General features: G+C 42.1%; 3 protein-coding genes across 6 annotated transcripts in view; 2 read left to right on the top strand and 1 right to left on the bottom strand.

Annotated features, from left to right (window-relative positions):
• Positions 1–2,062: 2,062 nt before the first annotated feature.
• On the top strand, positions 2,063–6,331 carry pdhb (pyruvate dehydrogenase E1 subunit beta). Its single transcript, XM_082534309.1, has 11 exons — positions 2,063–2,155; positions 2,240–2,299; positions 3,219–3,326; positions 3,423–3,485; positions 3,587–3,622; positions 4,089–4,279; positions 4,366–4,460; positions 4,869–4,979; positions 5,063–5,154; positions 5,225–5,366; positions 5,592–6,331. The coding sequence occupies exons 1-11, from the start codon at positions 2,117–2,119 to the stop codon at positions 5,735–5,737; spliced, it is 1,083 nt and encodes a 360-aa protein (XP_082390435.1). The 5' UTR covers positions 2,063–2,116; the 3' UTR covers positions 5,738–6,331.
• A 1,387-nt stretch (positions 6,332–7,718) lies between these two features.
• LOC309707234 (uncharacterized protein) lies at positions 7,719–14,789 on the bottom strand. Its single transcript, XM_082534429.1, has 5 exons — positions 13,949–14,789; positions 12,477–12,644; positions 12,186–12,364; positions 11,846–12,086; positions 7,719–10,450 (listed from the first exon to the last, which is right to left on the bottom strand). The coding sequence occupies exons 1-5, from the start codon at positions 14,519–14,521 to the stop codon at positions 9,989–9,991; spliced, it is 1,623 nt and encodes a 540-aa protein (XP_082390555.1). The 5' UTR covers positions 14,522–14,789; the 3' UTR covers positions 7,719–9,988.
• A 184-nt stretch (positions 14,790–14,973) lies between these two features.
• The window catches only part of kctd6a (potassium channel tetramerization domain containing 6a), a 39,897-nt gene continuing 35,954 nt past the window's right edge, over positions 14,974–18,916 (top strand). The window contains exons 1-3 of one of the 4 annotated variants that reach the window (XM_082534441.1): positions 14,974–15,453; positions 15,708–15,826; positions 18,483–18,574. In XM_082534441.1, the coding sequence (XP_082390567.1) occupies positions 18,548–18,574 (27 nt within the window). In that variant the 5' untranslated portion in view covers positions 14,974–15,453; positions 15,708–15,826; positions 18,483–18,547. Of the gene's footprint in view, positions 15,827–16,452; positions 17,195–18,482; positions 18,575–18,916 lie in introns of those variants that run through there. The other 3 variants (XM_082534440.1, XM_082534443.1, XM_082534442.1) reach the window with 3 other exon arrangements.

Below are 18,916 nucleotides of genomic sequence, written 5' to 3'. Positions count from 1 at the left end.
ACAACAGTATATTTGAACATACACAATAGTTTATTTTTAGCTTACAAACATCTGAGCATAAAGTGCTGACAAGGAACCCTGGTGTAAACATTAAAATGAAAGTCAGTACAATGTGCAGATTGCAGAAACATAAACAAAATCAGTGGCTTTACCACACTCAGTTTTTCGACATCTGTGAACTACTAGACAGTCATTCAATTAAAAAATAATATTAAATAAATAAAACTAATAAATAAAAAATACACACATCTTACTGATCTCTGCAGTCAGTAAAATTACACATAAAGTGCAAACATAATAGCAATTGTATAAACACACACACAAACACGCCTTTAAAATTTAAAGGCGTGAAATTGGACGGTCTAGTTCTGATTAGCGTCACCGCTGTCTCGGTGGAGTTTAATAAACTCGGCCGTCTGCTTCTTGCTATCTAAAATATAACCAGACACTGGTGTAAATTCTCGACTGTCTCATACTTCTGTTTAATAAGTTTTCTGTTTGACGTTTAGTCAGCTGTGTGAAAACCAAGGAGGAACCCACCCGGGGGATTAATAAAGTTTTATTTTATCTAATCTAATAACTTTAATCTCAGCCAAACCGATTTACTCACGAACAAACAAAACACTGAAAAAAGCCCAACAATAACATTTTTAGGTTGTCTAAGTGACTTATATATTACGTTTAACCCGAGCAGCGAAACTCCGCGGTGATCTGAAAATGACGTGCCGGGAGTTGTGCCGTTCTCGGCCGCATCAGTAACCCTCGAGCTCCCGGCTAGCTGTCGAGCTGGTGGGTAGCAGACGCCTCTGAAAACGTCGAAGCACTTTTGCAAATATGGGATATCTTGATAAACCGAGCAGATATTTGATGTTTACACAACTACTTTCTCGCCTGAAAATATGTTAAAAGTTTATTTTGTGACCCAGAAAGATTAGTATGAGTAATTTTAAAACTTAGTAGCGGCCGCCATTGTTGGAAACTGGAGTTTGGCTGGGCCGCGCTATGAATTCTGGGATATGGTAGTAATTTGGACAGCCTTCGGCGCGTCGCTGTGACGTAATCGGTCTACAAATGCGGCCTCAGGAGGATGCAGCCCATGAATTTGGACATGTCCAGAGTATAATCGCAGCCTTTGCGGTTAGAAAATTGCACTTGATCATGTCGCGATATTATCGCAAATGCGATATATTGTTCAGCCCTACCAGGTTTGGCCACACCTCTTCTATATATGAAGCTAAAAAGACTTGTGCAAAGCATACACCTTTGCATCTCTTAGTTATAGCCTCCTGTCTCCTCTCAGCACAGAAATTAGCACTGAGACTGATTTTGATGTTTGAGGACCGGCAACATCAAATAAATATGCACGTATATATGACTTCTATTTGCTATTACGTGATATGTGTGTGACAAATAAACGGATCTTGAATCTTAAAACAAGCACTAATTTGATAAATACCAGTAAAGTTAACCTTCAATATATAATCATATATGTCATACATAATCGTACAATCATACATAATGTGTGTGTGTGTTATAAATGTTCAACTCATGTTTTCACTCATTTTCTATGATGATATCTGGTAAACTGACAGTACCGTTAGAGCTTGATCAGAATGAGGATTGGAAACATATTTCTTAATGGATATGAAAAAGTTTGGAAATTAAACTTGCAGTCAAACATAATACAAAAACAAAAATTCTATTGTGGCATACTAGAAAAATACCCCCCCCCCCCCCCCCCCCCCCACACACACACACACACACAAAGTGCCATTTTCCATTGCCAACTTGAATATGTGTTGCATATGAAATAATGTCAAAGTGCACAGATTAAATAAAAAAAATGAATGAAAAAGTAGTGAATCACACTATTTATGTATTTATTTATCTATGTATGTTTTGCCGTATTGGTCTTCCATATTGACGCCTGCGCGGCTCCGTGTCCTTGGATATTTCTACCCCCATTTTCTACTCTCCCGCCTCCTTATTTGTTTGACCACTGTGATTGGCTGTTCGAAATGACACGTTCCAATCAACCTATGAGGTGCCGTCTTGATTGGTTAAGATCCACCAGCTTCCACTACGTCACTCCAGTTCGACAGAGGACAGGTTCAAGATGGCAGCGTCCCTGAGGTTCTTTCTCCGCTCCGGAAAGGTATGGATTAAATCGATGTTTTTGAAGCTCTGTTTGGTCTTTCTGGGAGTGTAATGTTCGTGCGTCCTTTCTTTTCTCCTGCAGAATACCGTGTCAGCTCTGCAGCGGCGGGAATTTCACAGGAGCGTTCCGGCCGCAGTACAGGTCAGTGTTAGCAACTAGCAGGCTAGCTGTTTCTACAGCGAATGATGTCGGTATGTGTAGTTTTAATTGCACAAACAACAATAACAGGCTGAAAACTGGGTGGAGACTTGTTTTAGTCAGTAGCTGCCTGTTTTAAATACGTGTGTTAAGGGTTTAGGGGTCGTGCTGTTGTGCGGTCACTGAGCAGAGGGATGCGGGTTTACATCACATCAGCCCTCATCGCGCTGACAGCTGTCTCACATTAACATAAGTCACTGTCAGAAGTTTAAGGGGAAAACTATTGAAACAAAGCTTAAGCTCTGAAACAGTGCAGGCAACAAAATGCACACTTAAGTAGAACCGCAAGAAAAATCCTGAAATTTGAGGTATTTTAAACTGCAAAACGAGAAGTGCTGCTGAAATGCTCATGTCAGTGTCTTTAAATATTGTAGCTGTATCTGGGCTTGCTCGTGTATCAGGTCTGTCTTTCAAGCAGTTCCTTCATAATTGGCGGGAGGTCCAAGGGATCGCTCAGGGAGTTTGTGTTCGCTCAGACACATGACAAATTAGAGGGACCATTGGCTGTAACATTGACATCAGACTGTGCACTCTAGGGCAGAGTAACGGACAAGTTTAAGGTCAGAGCTGTGATTTTAAGTGGTCATTAAATCAGTGACAAAATTAAGCAGATTTAAACAATTTCTACTTGTGTTGGATACAAATAACTACCAAGAGTGACTTTCAGCTTTTGGGTTCTGAACTAAAGCCTCCAGTCTTCTGATTGCCACTTGAGACTAAAGTCTCCTGAATGTTTACAGCCTTATGTGAAACAGGTTTTGGATGGAGAATTGCTATTGTGGCGTCCATTAGTTACATTTTAACTTCAGTTTGTGGAAAGCAGCGTTCTGACCTGTACTGATGGTTTTGTTGCCACTGTTAGATGACAGTCCGTGATGCCCTGAACCAGGCAATGGATGAGGAGTTGGAGAGGGACGAGCGAGTGTTCCTGCTGGGTGAGGAAGTCGCCCAGTATGACGGTGCCTACAAGGTAAGTTTAAAGCTTAGACTGCAAGTGAAGTTCCTGGAGGCAGTTTGTGTTCTGTCCCAATGAGGGCAGTCAGACTAATGGTGGTTACTGGTGCAGGTGAGCAGAGGACTGTGGAAGAAGTATGGAGACAAACGAATTATTGACACTCCAATCTCAGAGGTGAGATACAAACTGCCTGCCCAACAGATGTTTTCCACAAATCTAAGTATCCCCACTGGTGGTGTTGGACTCATTTTAGCAACTTTTTGTTTTTGGTGCAGATGGGGTTTACTGGTATTGCAGTTGGAGCTGCTATGGTAAGTCTGACATGTTCCTGATGGGATATACTAAACACTGACTTTTGTAACATTTTCACTTGAGTTTGTTTAAAACGTCATTCTAAACACTGAATAATAACTTTTAGTCAAGAATTACCTGAGATAATGGGCGTAAGTTCAACATCTTCATAATTACACTTGAATTCTAAGCAGTAATTCAGTTCTGTGCACACTTCGCTCTCTACAGACCTGAATTATGGCTCCATTGCCCCCCCAAATTAGCTTTACACCTCAATAAAGCAGTACACAGTCAACTCCCAAGCCACCTTGACTTGTATAATAAAGCACTTTTCCTACCTTGAAGCCATAAATGCCAAAATAAGAGTTCCTTTAGACTAGAATGCTTCAAAGTACAGATTATGAAAGCTCTTCAGATTCACAAACTACCTGATACTTAAAACTTGCAAGTGACAAATTCCCTAACAAGATCAATGTCCTCTTGCAGGCTGGTCTGAGGCCCATCTGTGAATTCATGACCTTTAACTTCTCCATGCAAGCCATTGACCAGATCATAAATTCTGCAGCAAAGACCTACTACATGTCAGCTGGGCTACAGTCAGTCCCAATTGTTTTCAGAGGCCCTAATGGAGCATCAGCAGGTGTCGCTGCACAGCATTCACAGTGCTTTGCTGCATGGTGCGTTCAAGATGTCACTTTACTGTTTGCAGTAACTCTAGCTGATGTTTGGCAGCTCTGACATCAGTGTTGTCATTTGTCTCCAGGTATGGTCACTGTCCAGGACTGAAGGTTGTAAGTCCATGGAACTCAGAAGATGCTAAAGGCCTCTTGAAATCAGCCATCAGAGATGAAAATCCTGGTGAGATGCCACACTGAAACGCTTAAAACTTGGACAGTCACCCTGCATATCAATGTTCAGGCACTGCTAGCTCAGTTGATTACAAAGTTTTTAATTAAACAAGCCAGCTGGTCCCTATTTGTCTCAGCCAAAAGTCAAACAGTAACTCAAGCATTGTTGGACTGCAACGGACTAGTCCTTGTTCTGCTCTGGAGGGTAACTTTAACGCAACAAACACTTCTCCCAGCTACCAATCAAGGCACTTGTCCCTCATTCACAGGATGAGGTGCTACCAGGAGAAGCAGAAATTATTCCCCTAATAGTTTGAAAGTATTTAAAATGGCATAAACATCAGCTGAAAATGCAGCTTGAGTGAGTTTGTAGCAGCCTGGCTGTTCAAACAGACATGTGAACTGAATCTGTCTGCAGTGGTGGTCCTGGAGAACGAGCTGCTGTATGGCGTTCCCTTTGAGATGTCAGAGGAAGCGCAGTCCAAAGACTTCACCATTCCCATTGGAAAAGCAAAGATTGAGAGACAAGGTGAGTGACAGAACACCAGGATCTGGATCCCAAGTTTTTAACACTGAGGCTTCAAAAGTCATTTCTGAACATGTCCTTTTCAGGCAATAGCATCACCCTCGTTGCTCACTCTCGGTATGTTGGTCACTGCCTGGATGCCGCAGCTGTCCTTGCCAAAGAGGGAATAGAGTGTGAGGTAATGCAACACCTATTGACTGGCTGAGCTAGACTGCTCAGAAGCGTCTTAACCATTTCTTGTCTGTCAGGTGATCAACCTTCGGACCATCCGACCCATGGATGTGGAGTCTATTGAGACCAGTGTGATGAAGACCAATCACCTGGTGACTGTTGAGGGTGGCTGGCCTCAGTTTGGGGTTGGAGCAGAGATCTGTGCCAGGATCATGGAAGGTAATCTAAGCTCAAACTAATTTAAAAAAAATAAAATAAAATTTGCACGCATAACTGGTTCCCTTAAACTCTTAGATCTGGATCTTCAGGAGCCAAAGCATAGATGACACATATTGGGATTGACACTGTAATGATTGCTCGTGTATTTACTAATAGCTGTTCAGTCTGAAGTCACAACCTCTAATTATTTCAGGCCTCGAGATTAACATGCCTTTAATTTCTCAGGTCCTGCCTTCAACTACCTGGATTCTCCTGTTACCAGAGTAACTGGCGTGGACATCCCCATGCCATACGCTAAAATCTTGGAGGACCACAGTCTGCCGCAAGTCAAAGACATCATTTTCTCTGTGAAAAAGACCCTCAACATCTGAGACCCTCATCCACCGGAGTTCTTGTTTACAGATGGTGGCAAAATATCTAATGTGTAAATACCGCCAAGCGCTCCAGATGTTGAACAATGCACACAGCTGTGTAGCTCAGAGCAGTGGACACTGTTTCAGTCATCCCAGCACCTATGTGTTAACTCTGTTACTAACTTGACTTAACTGTCTGTGGCTCTGGCTGCTCTCTTGCACTTTTCCCAATTTTAAAAAGAGAAGAGGAAAAAATGTATCGTACAATCTGTTGGCTGTAATTTATTGTCAAATTAAATTTTTGACTCTTCCCAAAGTTTACCAATTAGTCTGGACTCTAAAGTATCTGTTAACTGTTCTCGGCTATTTGCTTTCAATTACCCTTCTCAAGAGGTTTTTCAGATTTGGATAATCATTTTTATTTTTCCACTCTTTATTCATCTGAACTGGGACGAAAGTCATCCTGCTGCTGCCTTTAAAACGCACACTTCACTTAACTCAGACTTGGGGTTTGTCTTTAAAAATGGGGAAAATGGCACCGCTGTGAGCTGGAAACATTTAATGTAGCGGCTCATTTCTGTTGACTGTTGCAGAAATAAACTTTGATCCTCAGTTTTGTTTGATTTACTACATCTACACCATCCTGCCCACAGTTGAATTGTTTGACCAGATTTGCACTAAAGACCTCATCTTGAGAGAAACCCATGGAAACTGAAGTTTCTGAAGACACTAGACTAATCTGAACTAAAAGATTGAAATATGCTGGCTGAGAAACTGCAGGTGGACTGCTACTGTGACAGATTAAAATTGTTGGAAAGAGGTCTGAGTGATGGGAAAAGACTTGAAGAAAACTCTTCCCAACCCAGAATGGGAGCTGTTTTATCCAGAGGATAAAACAGCTCACATTCCAGTAGGTCAAATGAAAACTGAAACATTTGGATTTCCAGAGTAATAATTTGTTGCAGACGCCTGGACCAAACTCCATAAAGGTCTAACTTCAGATTTTATTAACCCCGTGAGGCCTGAAGTGACGTGCTCTAACATTCACACATCAGGGGGAGCTTAGAGTTCAGTATCTTGCCCAAAGACACGTTGGCATGCAGACAGCAGCCGCCGGGGATCACACCACTGACCTTCCAATGAGCACATGATCGGTCTCCTAAGGAAGCGCCACCTTGGGCTCAGAGTCATGACTGGGACCTTACAAGGTTAATGAAGTGCAGTTACTCATTGTATTATGACAACAAAGTGTGTTGTTAGTTTAAATTGATGGAGTTCAACAGCTCTGAAAGAAGAATACTTTCAACTGTTTGTTATCCAGTGGTTTTACTGGTTGAGATTAAAACTGGTTCATGCAATAGAATCAGTCACACAGTGTCAGCCAGTTTTCCCGACTAATCCTTGTCCTGGACTAAAAGCAAATTTAGAAGATTAAGATTTTTTTTTTATTCTAGGGTTAGGTTTCATCCACACCTGAGAAACAGAGCCTCAGTGAATTTGTACATTTTGGTTTTGAGGACACTCAGTCAGCAGGAGAACCCACAGGCCCAGGGTGCACCTTATACTGGTGCCCAGTTCAGATAAAAAGAGGAGAGTTGTGTTGGGAAGGGCATTTGGTGCATGATTCATGATCTTTATGCAGATTAAAATAATTCTGGTCAAAGTCCTGGATGGAGGCAGATGATGTGCTGTCACAACCCAGCGACTGTTTATGTGATGTGGATTAAAAAGATGCATAGTGCTAATTTCCAGGTCTGTACTTTTGAGCCTTTATCAGCACCTCAGTACATCCTGTCTAAACAGTTTCCTCATTGGCTGTCCCTCATCTGGCTCCCACAAAGAGAATTTGGTGCCTATTAGCTATGCCTCTTTATATACAGACTTCATTATTTATAAATTGTTTAAACATATACACTGGTATATTGTGTTCATATGTGACAGAAAATAGGGAAAAACATCACGGATACCCTTTAAGAGCAGCAATAAACAAGAGTCAATGTAGCCTTAAACATTTTTATTGGTTAACTTTTTGCAGTAAGAATCTCAGTTTCAGACTCGCTGTGCTTCCCCTGTCTGAGCGTCAGATCTGAGATCAGTCGGAAAACACAGCGATCTACAACTTAAACATAAAAATAAAAACCATCTCTGAGACTCTGAGAAACCCCAACGGACCAAACCTCGTTACAAATCAGAGCGAGTTACAGAGTGTCCTGCTTCAGGAAGCTCTCAGACTGAACTGAGCAAACAGATCATTTTTAAACTCTTAAATGTTACAGGTCTTTGACTTTGTAATAATCCCATGAAAAGAACATCACACTCTGGTTCAAATTACAGTTACAAACCCCCCCCCCCCCCAAACCTATCTAACATTCATTTCCACTGTAATCAGGACCGAAGTGCAAAAAATTATCTTTTCTGAAACTTATTAGTAAACTTCACTGAAATTACAGTCTAAGGAACTTTTTTTGGTATTTATCACATCTTTAAAGGCTTTTTACACATTTCCCACTGTGTTCGTGTCATGCCAAAAAAGTTCCTCTAAAAGCTCTGATACATTAAACAATCTCCTGAAAACCAAACATAAGAACACTAACTACCACTGAAAGTCTGTTTTAATGGTTACTCAGTGGCTATGATGTCTGCAGGCGCCCGAATCTGCAATCCTGCCATCGGTCCAGCATGACACGAAGAAACGATGCATAAAAGCTTCGCTGTGCATCAAACAAGCACACCAAAGCCTTCGATCGCTTCAGTTTGGTTCATCAAAGCTAACAAAAAGTCCAGGTCCTTTTCTCGGGTGTGGATCTACTCAGCTCCCAGCCTCAGTCCTTTGAGACGTCACAGTGTTCAGAATCAAACTCGCACAATCTTCTCCTGCCAGTTTGTAAAAATAAAGATGGCGTAACAGCAGCAGGATTAGAAAATTTTCACCTCCTGATAGCTCTGACAGTCCAATGAACACGGAGTCCACGACGGTCACTGATGGCTTTAGTCAAAGTGTTTGAGGATATCCAGTCTCTCTGAAGCTAAAAGTGCAGCTTGTACCCCCCTCTCATGCATTTTACATGGCATCACAAGCAGTTTAATTTTTTTTGTAAGAGTAACTGTGTAATTACAGGGAAGTGCTTTGAGATTCAATCGATATCCAGAATTTAAGAAAAACTCCATGGAGGGAACTGCTCGGACTTTACTGAAAGTTAGGGTGTGTTTAAGTGTAAATCTTATGAGCAGAAAAAGATTCAGTGTTATGAGAATCAAGCCATAATGTAATGAGAATAGAAATGTGCTGGCCACTTGAGGCTGTCTCCAAACACGAGCCAATCCCCATAGAGTCATATGGTTAAATGGATGACTTTACAACAAATAAAAACATGTTTTGGTCTGTAATGGATAGTTTTCCACTTTGTATCGACTTTATAAGCAGTGGGTTTTGATAGAACTGATAGTTTTGGAGATTGTTAGGCATACAGTTAGAGTGGGAAGGTACGGAAACAAAGCCAGGTGTAACCAATCGCTGCCTGCTAGGCCTCACTTGTGCTAATCTGAGACTCTGAAGTGGCCCTAGCCGCTCTATATACAGCTTTTGGATGACTAACATTAAAGTTTTGGTGAATGGAATTTGGCAGTAAATCAATGAACTAGCTTAACAGAGTTTCCTGACAGAGAGCGCTGTTCAATGTTTAGCAGCATCTCATCTTCTGCTACTAAAAGTTCAAAATACTATAAAGAGAATATTTTGGTTTTAATGTGAAAACTTGTGACCGAGTGCAAAACCTTAAAGCACGATCAACTAACAAATAATCAAAACAAAATGACTTTATTCTCATAACGTTTATTTTCTGTTGCTATATTTGACTTTACTAACATAATATTTTAATATCATGTGAAATAATTACTTTAATCTTCAAACTAAAAGAGCAAAAGGCCCAGTGTTTTTACTCTTTTATTCTCTAGGTCATTGTACTTCATCCTGTTGCTGTTCTTGTGATTTGAGCCAAATTTGTTATTTTCCTTTTTAAATCTGAATTTTCTTTAATTTGCTATGAGTTACAATGAAAGGAAGAATTTGTTGATTTTCAGTCATAATTAATCAGCTGTGGGTGTTTTGCTGTTAGTCACATTGGAGCAGTTTTTGTGTTCTTGGGCTCAAACTGAAACATAACATTTATAGTAAAGCTCTTATTACTTTCCCTCTACAGTTACTAACCATGCCAGGGAAGAGGGCGGGGACTCTGTGCTGCTCTCTGATTGGAGGAGGGGCCTGCAGTCTTAAGGAGCTGACAGATCTGATCGTCCGACCTCCGAGTGTCCCTTCAGCAATCCGAGCCTCACAACCACCACCCTCTTCTTTTTCTGCTCCGAGTCCTCATCATCATCATCGTCGTCGTCATCCTCCTCCTGCTGCTCCTTCGCCTTTCGTTTCACTCTCTCCTTCCTCTTCTCCTCCTTCCTCTGCTTTTTCGCCCTCTTCTTTCTCTTCTTTTCTTCTTTTTCCTCCTCTGCACGATCCTCCTCAACCTCTTCCTCCTCTTGCATCCCGTCCTGCACTTCCTCTTCAACTACCTCCTCTTCTACTGCCATCACCATTTCCTCCTCTTCCTCCTCCTCTTCATTGTCATCATCTTCCTCCTCCTCATCTTTCTCTTCTTCATCTTCCTCCTCATCTGTCATCACTTCTCCCATCTGTTCTTTCAGTTGCTCTTCTTTAGCGTTCATCCCGGCGTCTCCATCCTGTGTCGATCGATAGAAATAGTCAAAAACAGCGCCCGTGTGGTCAAAAATATCACTTTAAGAGTTTAAAGTATGTTTACAGCTAGCTGGTTGAATTTCATGTTAAATGACCAATCTAACATTTTTCTAAATGTAAACAAATCACATATAAAGCTTGGATTCCCTCGCCCCCACACAGCAATCATCATGAAGTCCATTCATTTGTGCTGAGCAAAGATCTTTGACTGTTTTGTTTAATCTTCCCCACAGCCACTGAATAGTCATGGCAAGAATCGTGGTCTTAAAATAAAAAGGGAAAAACAAAATGAAACTATATTGTATAGAAGTTGAGACGAGCATTAGCACCTCCAAGTGTCGGAGCAGAAAAGGGTGAAAAGTTGCTACGCCAAGTGGTGGAGTTCAAGTATCTCAGGGTGTGTCTCATGAATGAGGGGAGCAGGGGATTTGTGCACGGGTTTGTTTTTGTGACAAGTTTAAAAACCAAGCTGTAAATTTTCTGGTGGAGCCACATTCCTACCCTCACTTACGTCTACAAGCTGTGGGTACTAACCAAAAGGGTGAGATCCCACATACATGCAGCAGACGTGTCTGCGCTTTCCCTTAGAGATGTGGGAGGGGCTCAAAGTAGAGCCAGCTGAAGGTGTTCAGCATCTGACCAGGATGCCTCCTGGTTCAGAGGTTATGTTATACTGGGAGGAGACCCTGAGGCTGAGCCACGACACATTGGCTTGGGAATGCCTCACTGGTTGTGGTGGCTGGGGAGTGAGAAGTCTAGCCCCCAAGAGCTGGACCAACTAAATGACAAAAAAAAATAATAATTGTTTTTTTAAATGCAAGAATGGATGGATGATTTTATACAAGGATGTAGATTAGTCCAGGCCTTTATAATCAAGGACATGTTTATTTTACAGATTCATTAACGCATGTGAACTAACTCATTCACTGCCAGCCATTTTCAAATGGCTGGCAGTGAAACACAACAAGACTTGCACCACATTTTTGTCTCACTGCGCAATCCCTTACGTGCGCAAACCCTGCACCTCCTTGCAGGTCTACTTTTACTGCTGGTGGGCTTCAGTTCAACTTACGTTGACTGCCATTGACGTCTATAGACGTCAATGGCAGTGAATGAGTTAAACACATGTCTGGTTAAAAAAAATAAAGCACAGCCCAGAGGACTTCAAACATCCCCGACGTCCTCACAGTACCCGACCCCACAGAGCACCTGCAGGGGTCACATAATCACTGTCTTGAAGTATTTTGGTGGCATGAAGAGTTTCATTTTTAAAACTTGCTTGATTCTATAGTTCACACATTAGTTCAATCTCAGCCACATCGACACAGATTGCATATTTATCTTGTTTTCAGTCCAGCCCTACCGGTGGTGACACTCACCATGTCTTTGCCATTTCGCAGTCTGTGCAGCAGCAACCTGACGGTGTCTTTGTTCTGGCACAGGCCCATAGTGTTGAGGATTTCAAGGGCGGACCCGGAGCAGCCCTGCAGGCGGAGCTCAGCCCCCAGAGCGGCCTGCAGGAAGTTGTTCTTCCAGATGTTCCTGGTGAAGAGAGGGATGGAGAGCGCCACCACAGTCCGTCGCTCCAGCAGCATGAAAGCCTGCTCCTCTGTCAGCTGGCTGCCGAACAAATAAAGAAAATTCAAACTGTTGACCCACGTTTGCTTGGATGAGATGAAGTCTTAGTACTGATGTAAAAACATTCCGAGTCAGACTTACCTGTTGCTCTTGTAGAGGGCATTGATGTCTGGGAACAGTGAGCGGAGGCACGTGGTGACAAGCGGAGCCTTTTCCTGAACCCAGTTCAGACATCGCCGCCAGGGGAAGGACGACAGCGGTTTTTTCCCAGATACCTTCTGATGGAAGGGACTGTCTGACAGTCGCGACAGCGTCTTCATCTAAAACATCACCAGGAAACACAAGAATGCAGGCAGTCACGATTACATAACAAAAACAGCTACCAGTTAAGAAGACATCAAATACGAGATGTCAGGAAGCTTCTTTCCTCACCTCATTTTTCAGCTGTTTGCTCCAGAACTCCATCATGGGTTTCCGGGCACCTTTAGAGGACCAGAGCATTTGGAAAGCAGCTTTGTAGCTGGACTTGCTCACAAGCAGCGCTGCTTTGCTCTTTTTCCCCATCCTGCAACCTGCCGCCTTCTTATCATTCACCTGCGACTACACACACACACACACACACACACACACACACACACACACACACACACACACACACACACACACACACAGTAAGAGTGTTTTTAAAACACCAACACACCAATGACAACTTCAAAAAAAATGTGCTTACAAAAGCATTTCAGTACAAGATTTGTGATTCGGCTTGGAAAATCTGAAGTGGATTTTTTCCACAGTTTTAACAGACAACATTTATCAAGGAAGTAACTGACAGAGAAAAACTGCAGATGGCAGAAATGCAGAAAAAATAAGATGAAATTGCATATTTTGATGGCAGACAGAGACTGTATATAAAGAACAGAAGACATGATGTCACCAACTGGTCAGTGAAGGTTATGAAACCTGCACATATGGTAACAAGTTACCAATTAGAGAGCAAAGCCACCATAAACCATAATCTTATTGTCCTTTTTCCTCACAATGATGAGAAGACTCCAATTTATAAATAAATATCATGATGAATTAAGTAAGAATTGAAACTAACTGAAAAAGCAAAAACTTCTGTGAAGTTTTTATTGAGATCAAACATTACATAAAACAAAGAGTCATTTTCCCCTAGTTTTCCATACACTTTAAATTTTTTATTTATTCATTTATTTTTTTTAAAATCAGAGGAGGTGCCCCATGTGGTCCAAGAAAAACAATGTTTTCTTGGACCGCATACCCGGAAGTTGCATCCCTCTACTTGCAGCTTTACCTTTTTATCTAAGGCCCTTCCAACAGATGAACATATGCTTCATATGTCTAAAAATAAACCGAAGCTGACTTCTGTCTGTACAAAGGATTCAAACCACTTTTGATAAACTACCAAAACAGTACTCTGAGCCAGGACTCTAGTCTATGGGACAGAAAAGTAGCTATGAAAAGAATATAAAGAAACAACTGCTATGTCCAAAAATGCAAGTGTTTTGCTTTGAAGCACTATTAGCTGCAGCTCAACTAAGGTTAGGCCATACTTTTTGTTTTATGAATTTATACCGCAACACAGTACATTGGGTCAACCAGGTAAGTCGTTTGGGACACAATGGTAATGATAACCTAAGGAAAAAGTAGAGCTCCTTCAGAAGATGGGGGTGAGACTAAAAGGAAACAACTACAAACTCAGGAGCTCATGTTCAAAAACATCAGCAGATTTCACTGTGAAATGCTGCCCACTGGTGGGAGGGGGGGGTAATTGCAAGCGATACCTGTAACCAAAGGGGAAATACCTGCTGCCCTACACGTGCTTATATACACAATAGAGAAGCTGAACTTTCACACCATCTGTCACACACACACACACACACCGGTTTAGTCGGAGGCGGCTTCAGCCACAGATTCCGTTTCCCGCTCTGTTTGCGTTTGCATTTGCTCCGGATCACCTGCGCGCACGTCTCGCACAGGAAGGACTTTTCGTGGACCACGCAGCCCGGGAAGGCCCACTGCACAGTTTCCGGGGAGGTGAACGTGTACACCGCCCTCCGGTTGAAGGACCGACCGTGCCGCTCGAACTCGAGCCTGCAGCAGGAGCAGTTTTTGTCCTCCGGCCGCCTCACTCGCCGCGGACCTCCGCGATGGACCGCCTGAGCAGCCAACTGAGAGTCTTCAGTCTTTTGGGGGTGTACTCCGGTCTGTGCCTCCACTTCATTCCCAACAGGGCAGTCTACCTCTGCACCCACAGTGGGTTCTGGAAGCTCCATTTGCAGGGACTCAGAGGGCTGCACCAGGACGCTCTGCACGGGCTCTCCCGGAGGATTGGTGGAAGAGCTCGCCAAGTTTGTGTCTGCAGTGTGGGCATAGTCGTGCTCGTTAGATTCGGCTGAGGGACCCGTTTCCTCATCGTTCCCCGCGTTGGCGTCAGCATTTTCACTCGCCATCATAACTTCAGTCTTCTGTTTGTGGTGAGATACGCAGAGAGAAAAACTCTGTCCGGATCCGGTTCACAGCAGAGGGCTAACGGTGTGAGCTAACGTCAAATCCCGCCAGCGTTATCCTGGAATCGCTGCCCGGCGGAACTCCTCTAGGGGCCTTCACAGATATGTGCGAGAGAAAATCTGGTTGATATTCGGTGCAGTGCAGTGAAAATAAAGGCAGACTTCCAGCTGCAAAAACTCGGCAACAAATGGAAAACAGACGAGCTGAGAGCTACAGGATGTAGTCTCTGATAAATAAAACAGATCGTGTCCCTATTGGGTGACCGGTTGTTCTGTGCGCCCCCTGTGGTGGGAGGTAATTGCTACACTCCCAAGCTCATTATAATCAGAACTGAAAAAATAAATCAGCCACGCTTCCAGTTTAGGGGTCACACCTCCTAACCCACCCAGCCACTTGGGTGTGGCTCTCAGTGTACTGTCCCAGCTTTCATCTTACATCCTGGAAAGTCTCCAGGGCACTTTTGCACAGTCTGCAATGTGAATCCTATTGGCCATGGTAGACTCCTGCCTCTGTGGATCTGCTATTTAAGGCAGATCTGCTATGTGCTGTCTTTTTAAGCTGGCCTTTTCTAGCCACTGATAGGATTTCTTGATATCACCCACTTCCTTTATGTGTCCTCATACCTTTGTCTTCATGCCTTTGTCTTCTGCTGCCTAAGGCATTTTTGAGCAGCTCTTTTCCGGGATGTAGCTTCCTGATGTATTTGTGGACACACTGTGTTTAATTCTAGATTGTGGTTCCAAAATTCACGAATCCTTGCCCTCCCTCTTTCCATTGATTATAGAGACAGAGGGATTCTGGGCTTTGGGTGGAGACCTCTGTGCATTGTGAAGATTTTTCATATTGATATCAGTGGCATCAATCTCCTCCTCCCATGGTCAGCTTAATTATTCTTTCTTTCTTTCTTTCTTTCTTTCTTTCTTTCTTTCTTTCTTTCTTTCAATCATTTAAATATACTTATTTGATTATTTTCTTGACTGGCTTTCACATATCTTGTGTAATTCATATTTAGACTTTGATAGCTCATTTGTTTTCATATCTATCAAGTTCCTTTTTTTATTTCCTGATTCATTCGAGCTGCACACTGTAGGTTTATTGGTTTATTTACATTCTCCACTTTTATTTTGGCAGATCTTACCGGAAGTCTTTAGTATTAATTATGACGGACATACAGGTTAGCTAGCAATAGCTCTAACCTCCATCTGTGTTTGTGGTTGAAGCGGTGGTTGGTAGTGATGAAGCCGTTATAGGTAAGACCCGACTGACTTTTTAAATATATGTTTTTATGAAAGTATCGGTGTGATGCTTTTTTCCCCTTACAGCTATGATGCTAACGAGCTAGCAGGCGTTAGCCGCAGCACACTGGTCAGCTTCAGTGAGATAGATACCAGCCTTCAACTGAACTATGATCACTCATCAGGCCTTTACCTGATTGTTTTCATATCTCAACAAGGTTACATTTAGGTTAGATTTTCGAGGAATATTTGGTCTGGGGAATATCTAAACTTTACCTCTCTAAGTAATTCAGAAATTCTTCAAAAATCTAAATAAATTAAGTAGTAATTATTAAAAACAGACCCAGAATAGGAAATTAGTCAGTGGAATTGCCTGTGTGTTTATCTGCCAAGCACAAAGACTAAAGTGACATTTACAAATCGTTTTTTCACATTGATATGAAATGGAGATATGCAGTTAGTAACTTTTATTCCTGTGCTAATACAGTTAATAGTATTTAAGTATATTTTTATATTTTCCTTTATTAGAGTAAATGTGAGAAATTCACGTTTCTGTCGTCTGTACTTAAGACGTTATTAGGGCTCAAATTTGAGCTTTGGTGAATTTAAAAACCAAATTTTACTCAGTTCGAAATGTTTTAACTTGGTTTGTGGTACAAGGATCAAATTTTGCATGGCTTCATGAAATATAATAACGTTTTTGAACCTGCAAGCTGTAGTTTGTGGTAACTATTGTGATTTGCATACATAAAAATCTGTTTGTCAATCATGAATATGTACATATGAAAAGAAGATGTACAAAGTGTAGCAGAGACTTATGAGACTGAAGACTGCCAGTTTTAATAACCCAAGCATTTGGGAGTCTATGGAGTTGTTTTATTATTAATATTGTTAAATGAATGAGTGGAAAGGCAGTTGGTCTGATAACATACCGGAAGAGGTTTGGAGACATCTAGGGGAGATGGCCGTGTACTTTTTACCAGAGTGTTTAACAGAATCCTGGAGAGTGAGTGGGTGTCTGTGGAATAGAGAAGAAGCCTACTGGTGCATATTTTCAAGAATAAGGGTGATATACAGAGCTGTAATAACTACAGAGGGATTAAGTTGATGAGCCATACCAAGAAGCTAGGTGATGATCAGTGAGCTGCAGTACAGCTTTATGCTGAGAGAGAGCGCTACAGAAGCAATGCTTGCTTTGAGAGTGATGATGAAGAAGTGTAGAGGCGGTCAGAAGGAGTTGCACTGTGTCATTTTGAATATAGAAAAGGAATACGATAGGATGCAAAGAGAGGAATTGCGGTACTGCACAAGGAAGCCAGGAGTGGCAATGAAGAGTGTGAGGGTTGTGCAACACATGTATGTGGACAGCGATACAGTGGTGAGGTGTGTAGTAGGAGTGACAGATGGGTTCAAGGTTGGGGTTGGATTACATCAGGGAAATCTGTGGACTGCGATGTTTGCAGGGACATTGGGATCTTTTCTGAGAGTAGGGTAGCAAGAGAACCTGGAGTGATGGAAGTACAGACAAGTACAGAATTATGAGCCCCTCTATGAAAATTTCATTTTAAGGAGGAGACAAGTGTAACATTGAAGCTGCAATGAGTAGAGATAAAAAGGTGGATGAGTTTACCATCCAAAGCAACAAAGAGTGCACAAGAGGTGAAGACGAGAGTGCTGTCAGGGTGGAGAGGACAGTGAGTGTCAGGGGGGATTTTTCACATTAGGATAGCAGCAAGGGTAAAAGGAAAGTTTACAAGTTGGTAGTGAGACCTGCAATGATGTATGGTTTGGAAGGGGCAGAGTTACAATGCTATTTGTTGAGAGTGGTGTGGATGAACAAGATTAGAAATAAGTACATAATAGGGACAGCTGAGGTTGGAGCAATTTGGTGACAAATTAGAGCAGCAAGGCTGAGATGGTTTGGACATGTGCAGAGGAGAGATACTGGATATACTGCACAAAGGATGGTGATTATGGAGCTGCCAAGCAGGAGAAAAAGTAGAAGACCAGAGAAAAGACTCATGGGCGTAGTTAGGACATATAGAAGGTTGGTGTGAGAGAAGAGGAGGATGCTAGAGATGGTGTGAAATGTAGGCAGATCCCCCGTGGCGACGCCTAAAGGGAGCTGCCGAAAGAAGAAGAACAAGAAGAAGATGATTTTAAATGACTGAGTTTATGCCACCTCTGTTTGCTCATCAAGGCTACATTAGCCACTACCACGTCAAGCAAACTATCAGCTGTTGAGTAGCATTGTAGGTAATGTGGGTGCCTGAATATGACAGGAAGGAAGAATGAGTGGACTAAGAAAACCTCTGCAGTGCTGCTGCAGTCATTTTGAACCAAATTAAAATTAAACATAGGAGAAGCAGTGTTTGGAGATTTTCAGCCTTTCAGCCACAGCTGGGTCTGATTTGTGATTTTAAAACATAATCACGGCTCATTAAGATGCTGTTTGAGTTCCATTAATCAGTCGCCGTGTGAGCTTCATTCATCTGATTTAAGAAACGCATCTCTTCCCCTTTCTTACCGGCTGGCCGTGTGCATAGGACATGTCGGCAAACTCGAGACTAATCAGCCTCGATTAGTCTTCCTGATCGTGACGGCCGCTGCATCAGCTTGTTGCTCGTCTCCATGGCAACCATCTCACAAGCTGTTCGCCCTCTTGTTGCAGGTGTTTGTGGAAACTGAGAAATGATCTTCTCGACCACCTGAACTAAGAAGAAACATTGACTGCAGATGGAGAATGGAGACCTGGGTCACATGGTGGGTAGTAACCGGTTTTAATTTTATAACACAATATGATTTCTTTTATAATATCCAGTATTTAAAAGCATTGCCATCACATTAGCCAAAAATTACCATAAGAGAAAAGTAATGCTGTCAGTGATGAGGTGCATGACCAAAAGCTCAGGATATTATTTTTATTAGTATTTTTCATAAGAAGGCGTTTACTGGTTTATTGTGGCTCATTTTTCTGTCAGGACTATATAGAATATGAAACTGTTAACTGTTATCTGAATAAATAAATAACTAAAACTACAATAAAGTAAGATCATGAAAATAATAAGTTAATCCACACAAACTCCATTTAGACTTTGTCTTTCA

The sequence above is a fragment of the Aulonocara stuartgranti genome (assembly GCF_965226115.1).
Source record: "Aulonocara stuartgranti genome assembly, chromosome: 5".
Lineage (NCBI taxonomy): Eukaryota > Metazoa > Chordata > Actinopteri > Cichliformes > Cichlidae > Aulonocara > Aulonocara stuartgranti.
The sequence above is the reverse complement of the archived record's forward strand: the minus strand, read 5'-3'. Positions and strand labels throughout refer to the sequence as shown.

Excerpts from the sequence above, each read along its gene's own strand:
- pdhb (XM_082534309.1), top strand. The coding sequence starts at position 2,117 with ATGGCAGCGTCCCTGAGGTTCTTTCTCCGCTCCGGAAAG. Across the intron at positions 4,461-4,868 it reads CATCAGAGATGAAAATCCTG|TGGTGGTCCTGGAGAACGAG; the intron begins GTGAGATGCCAC and ends ATCTGTCTGCAG. Across the intron at positions 4,980-5,062 it reads AGCAAAGATTGAGAGACAAG|GCAATAGCATCACCCTCGTT; the intron begins GTGAGTGACAGA and ends TGTCCTTTTCAG.
- LOC309707234 (XM_082534429.1), bottom strand. The coding sequence starts at position 14,521 with ATGATGGCGAGTGAAAATGCTGACGCCAACGCGGGGAACGATGAGGAA. Across the intron at positions 12,645-13,948 it reads AGCCGCCTCCGACTAAACCG|TCGCAGGTGAATGATAAGAA; the intron begins GTGTGTGTGTGT and ends GTGTGTGTGTAG. Across the intron at positions 10,451-11,845 it reads TGCGAAATGGCAAAGACATG|GATGGAGACGCCGGGATGAA; the intron begins GTGAGTGTCACC and ends CGATCGACACAG.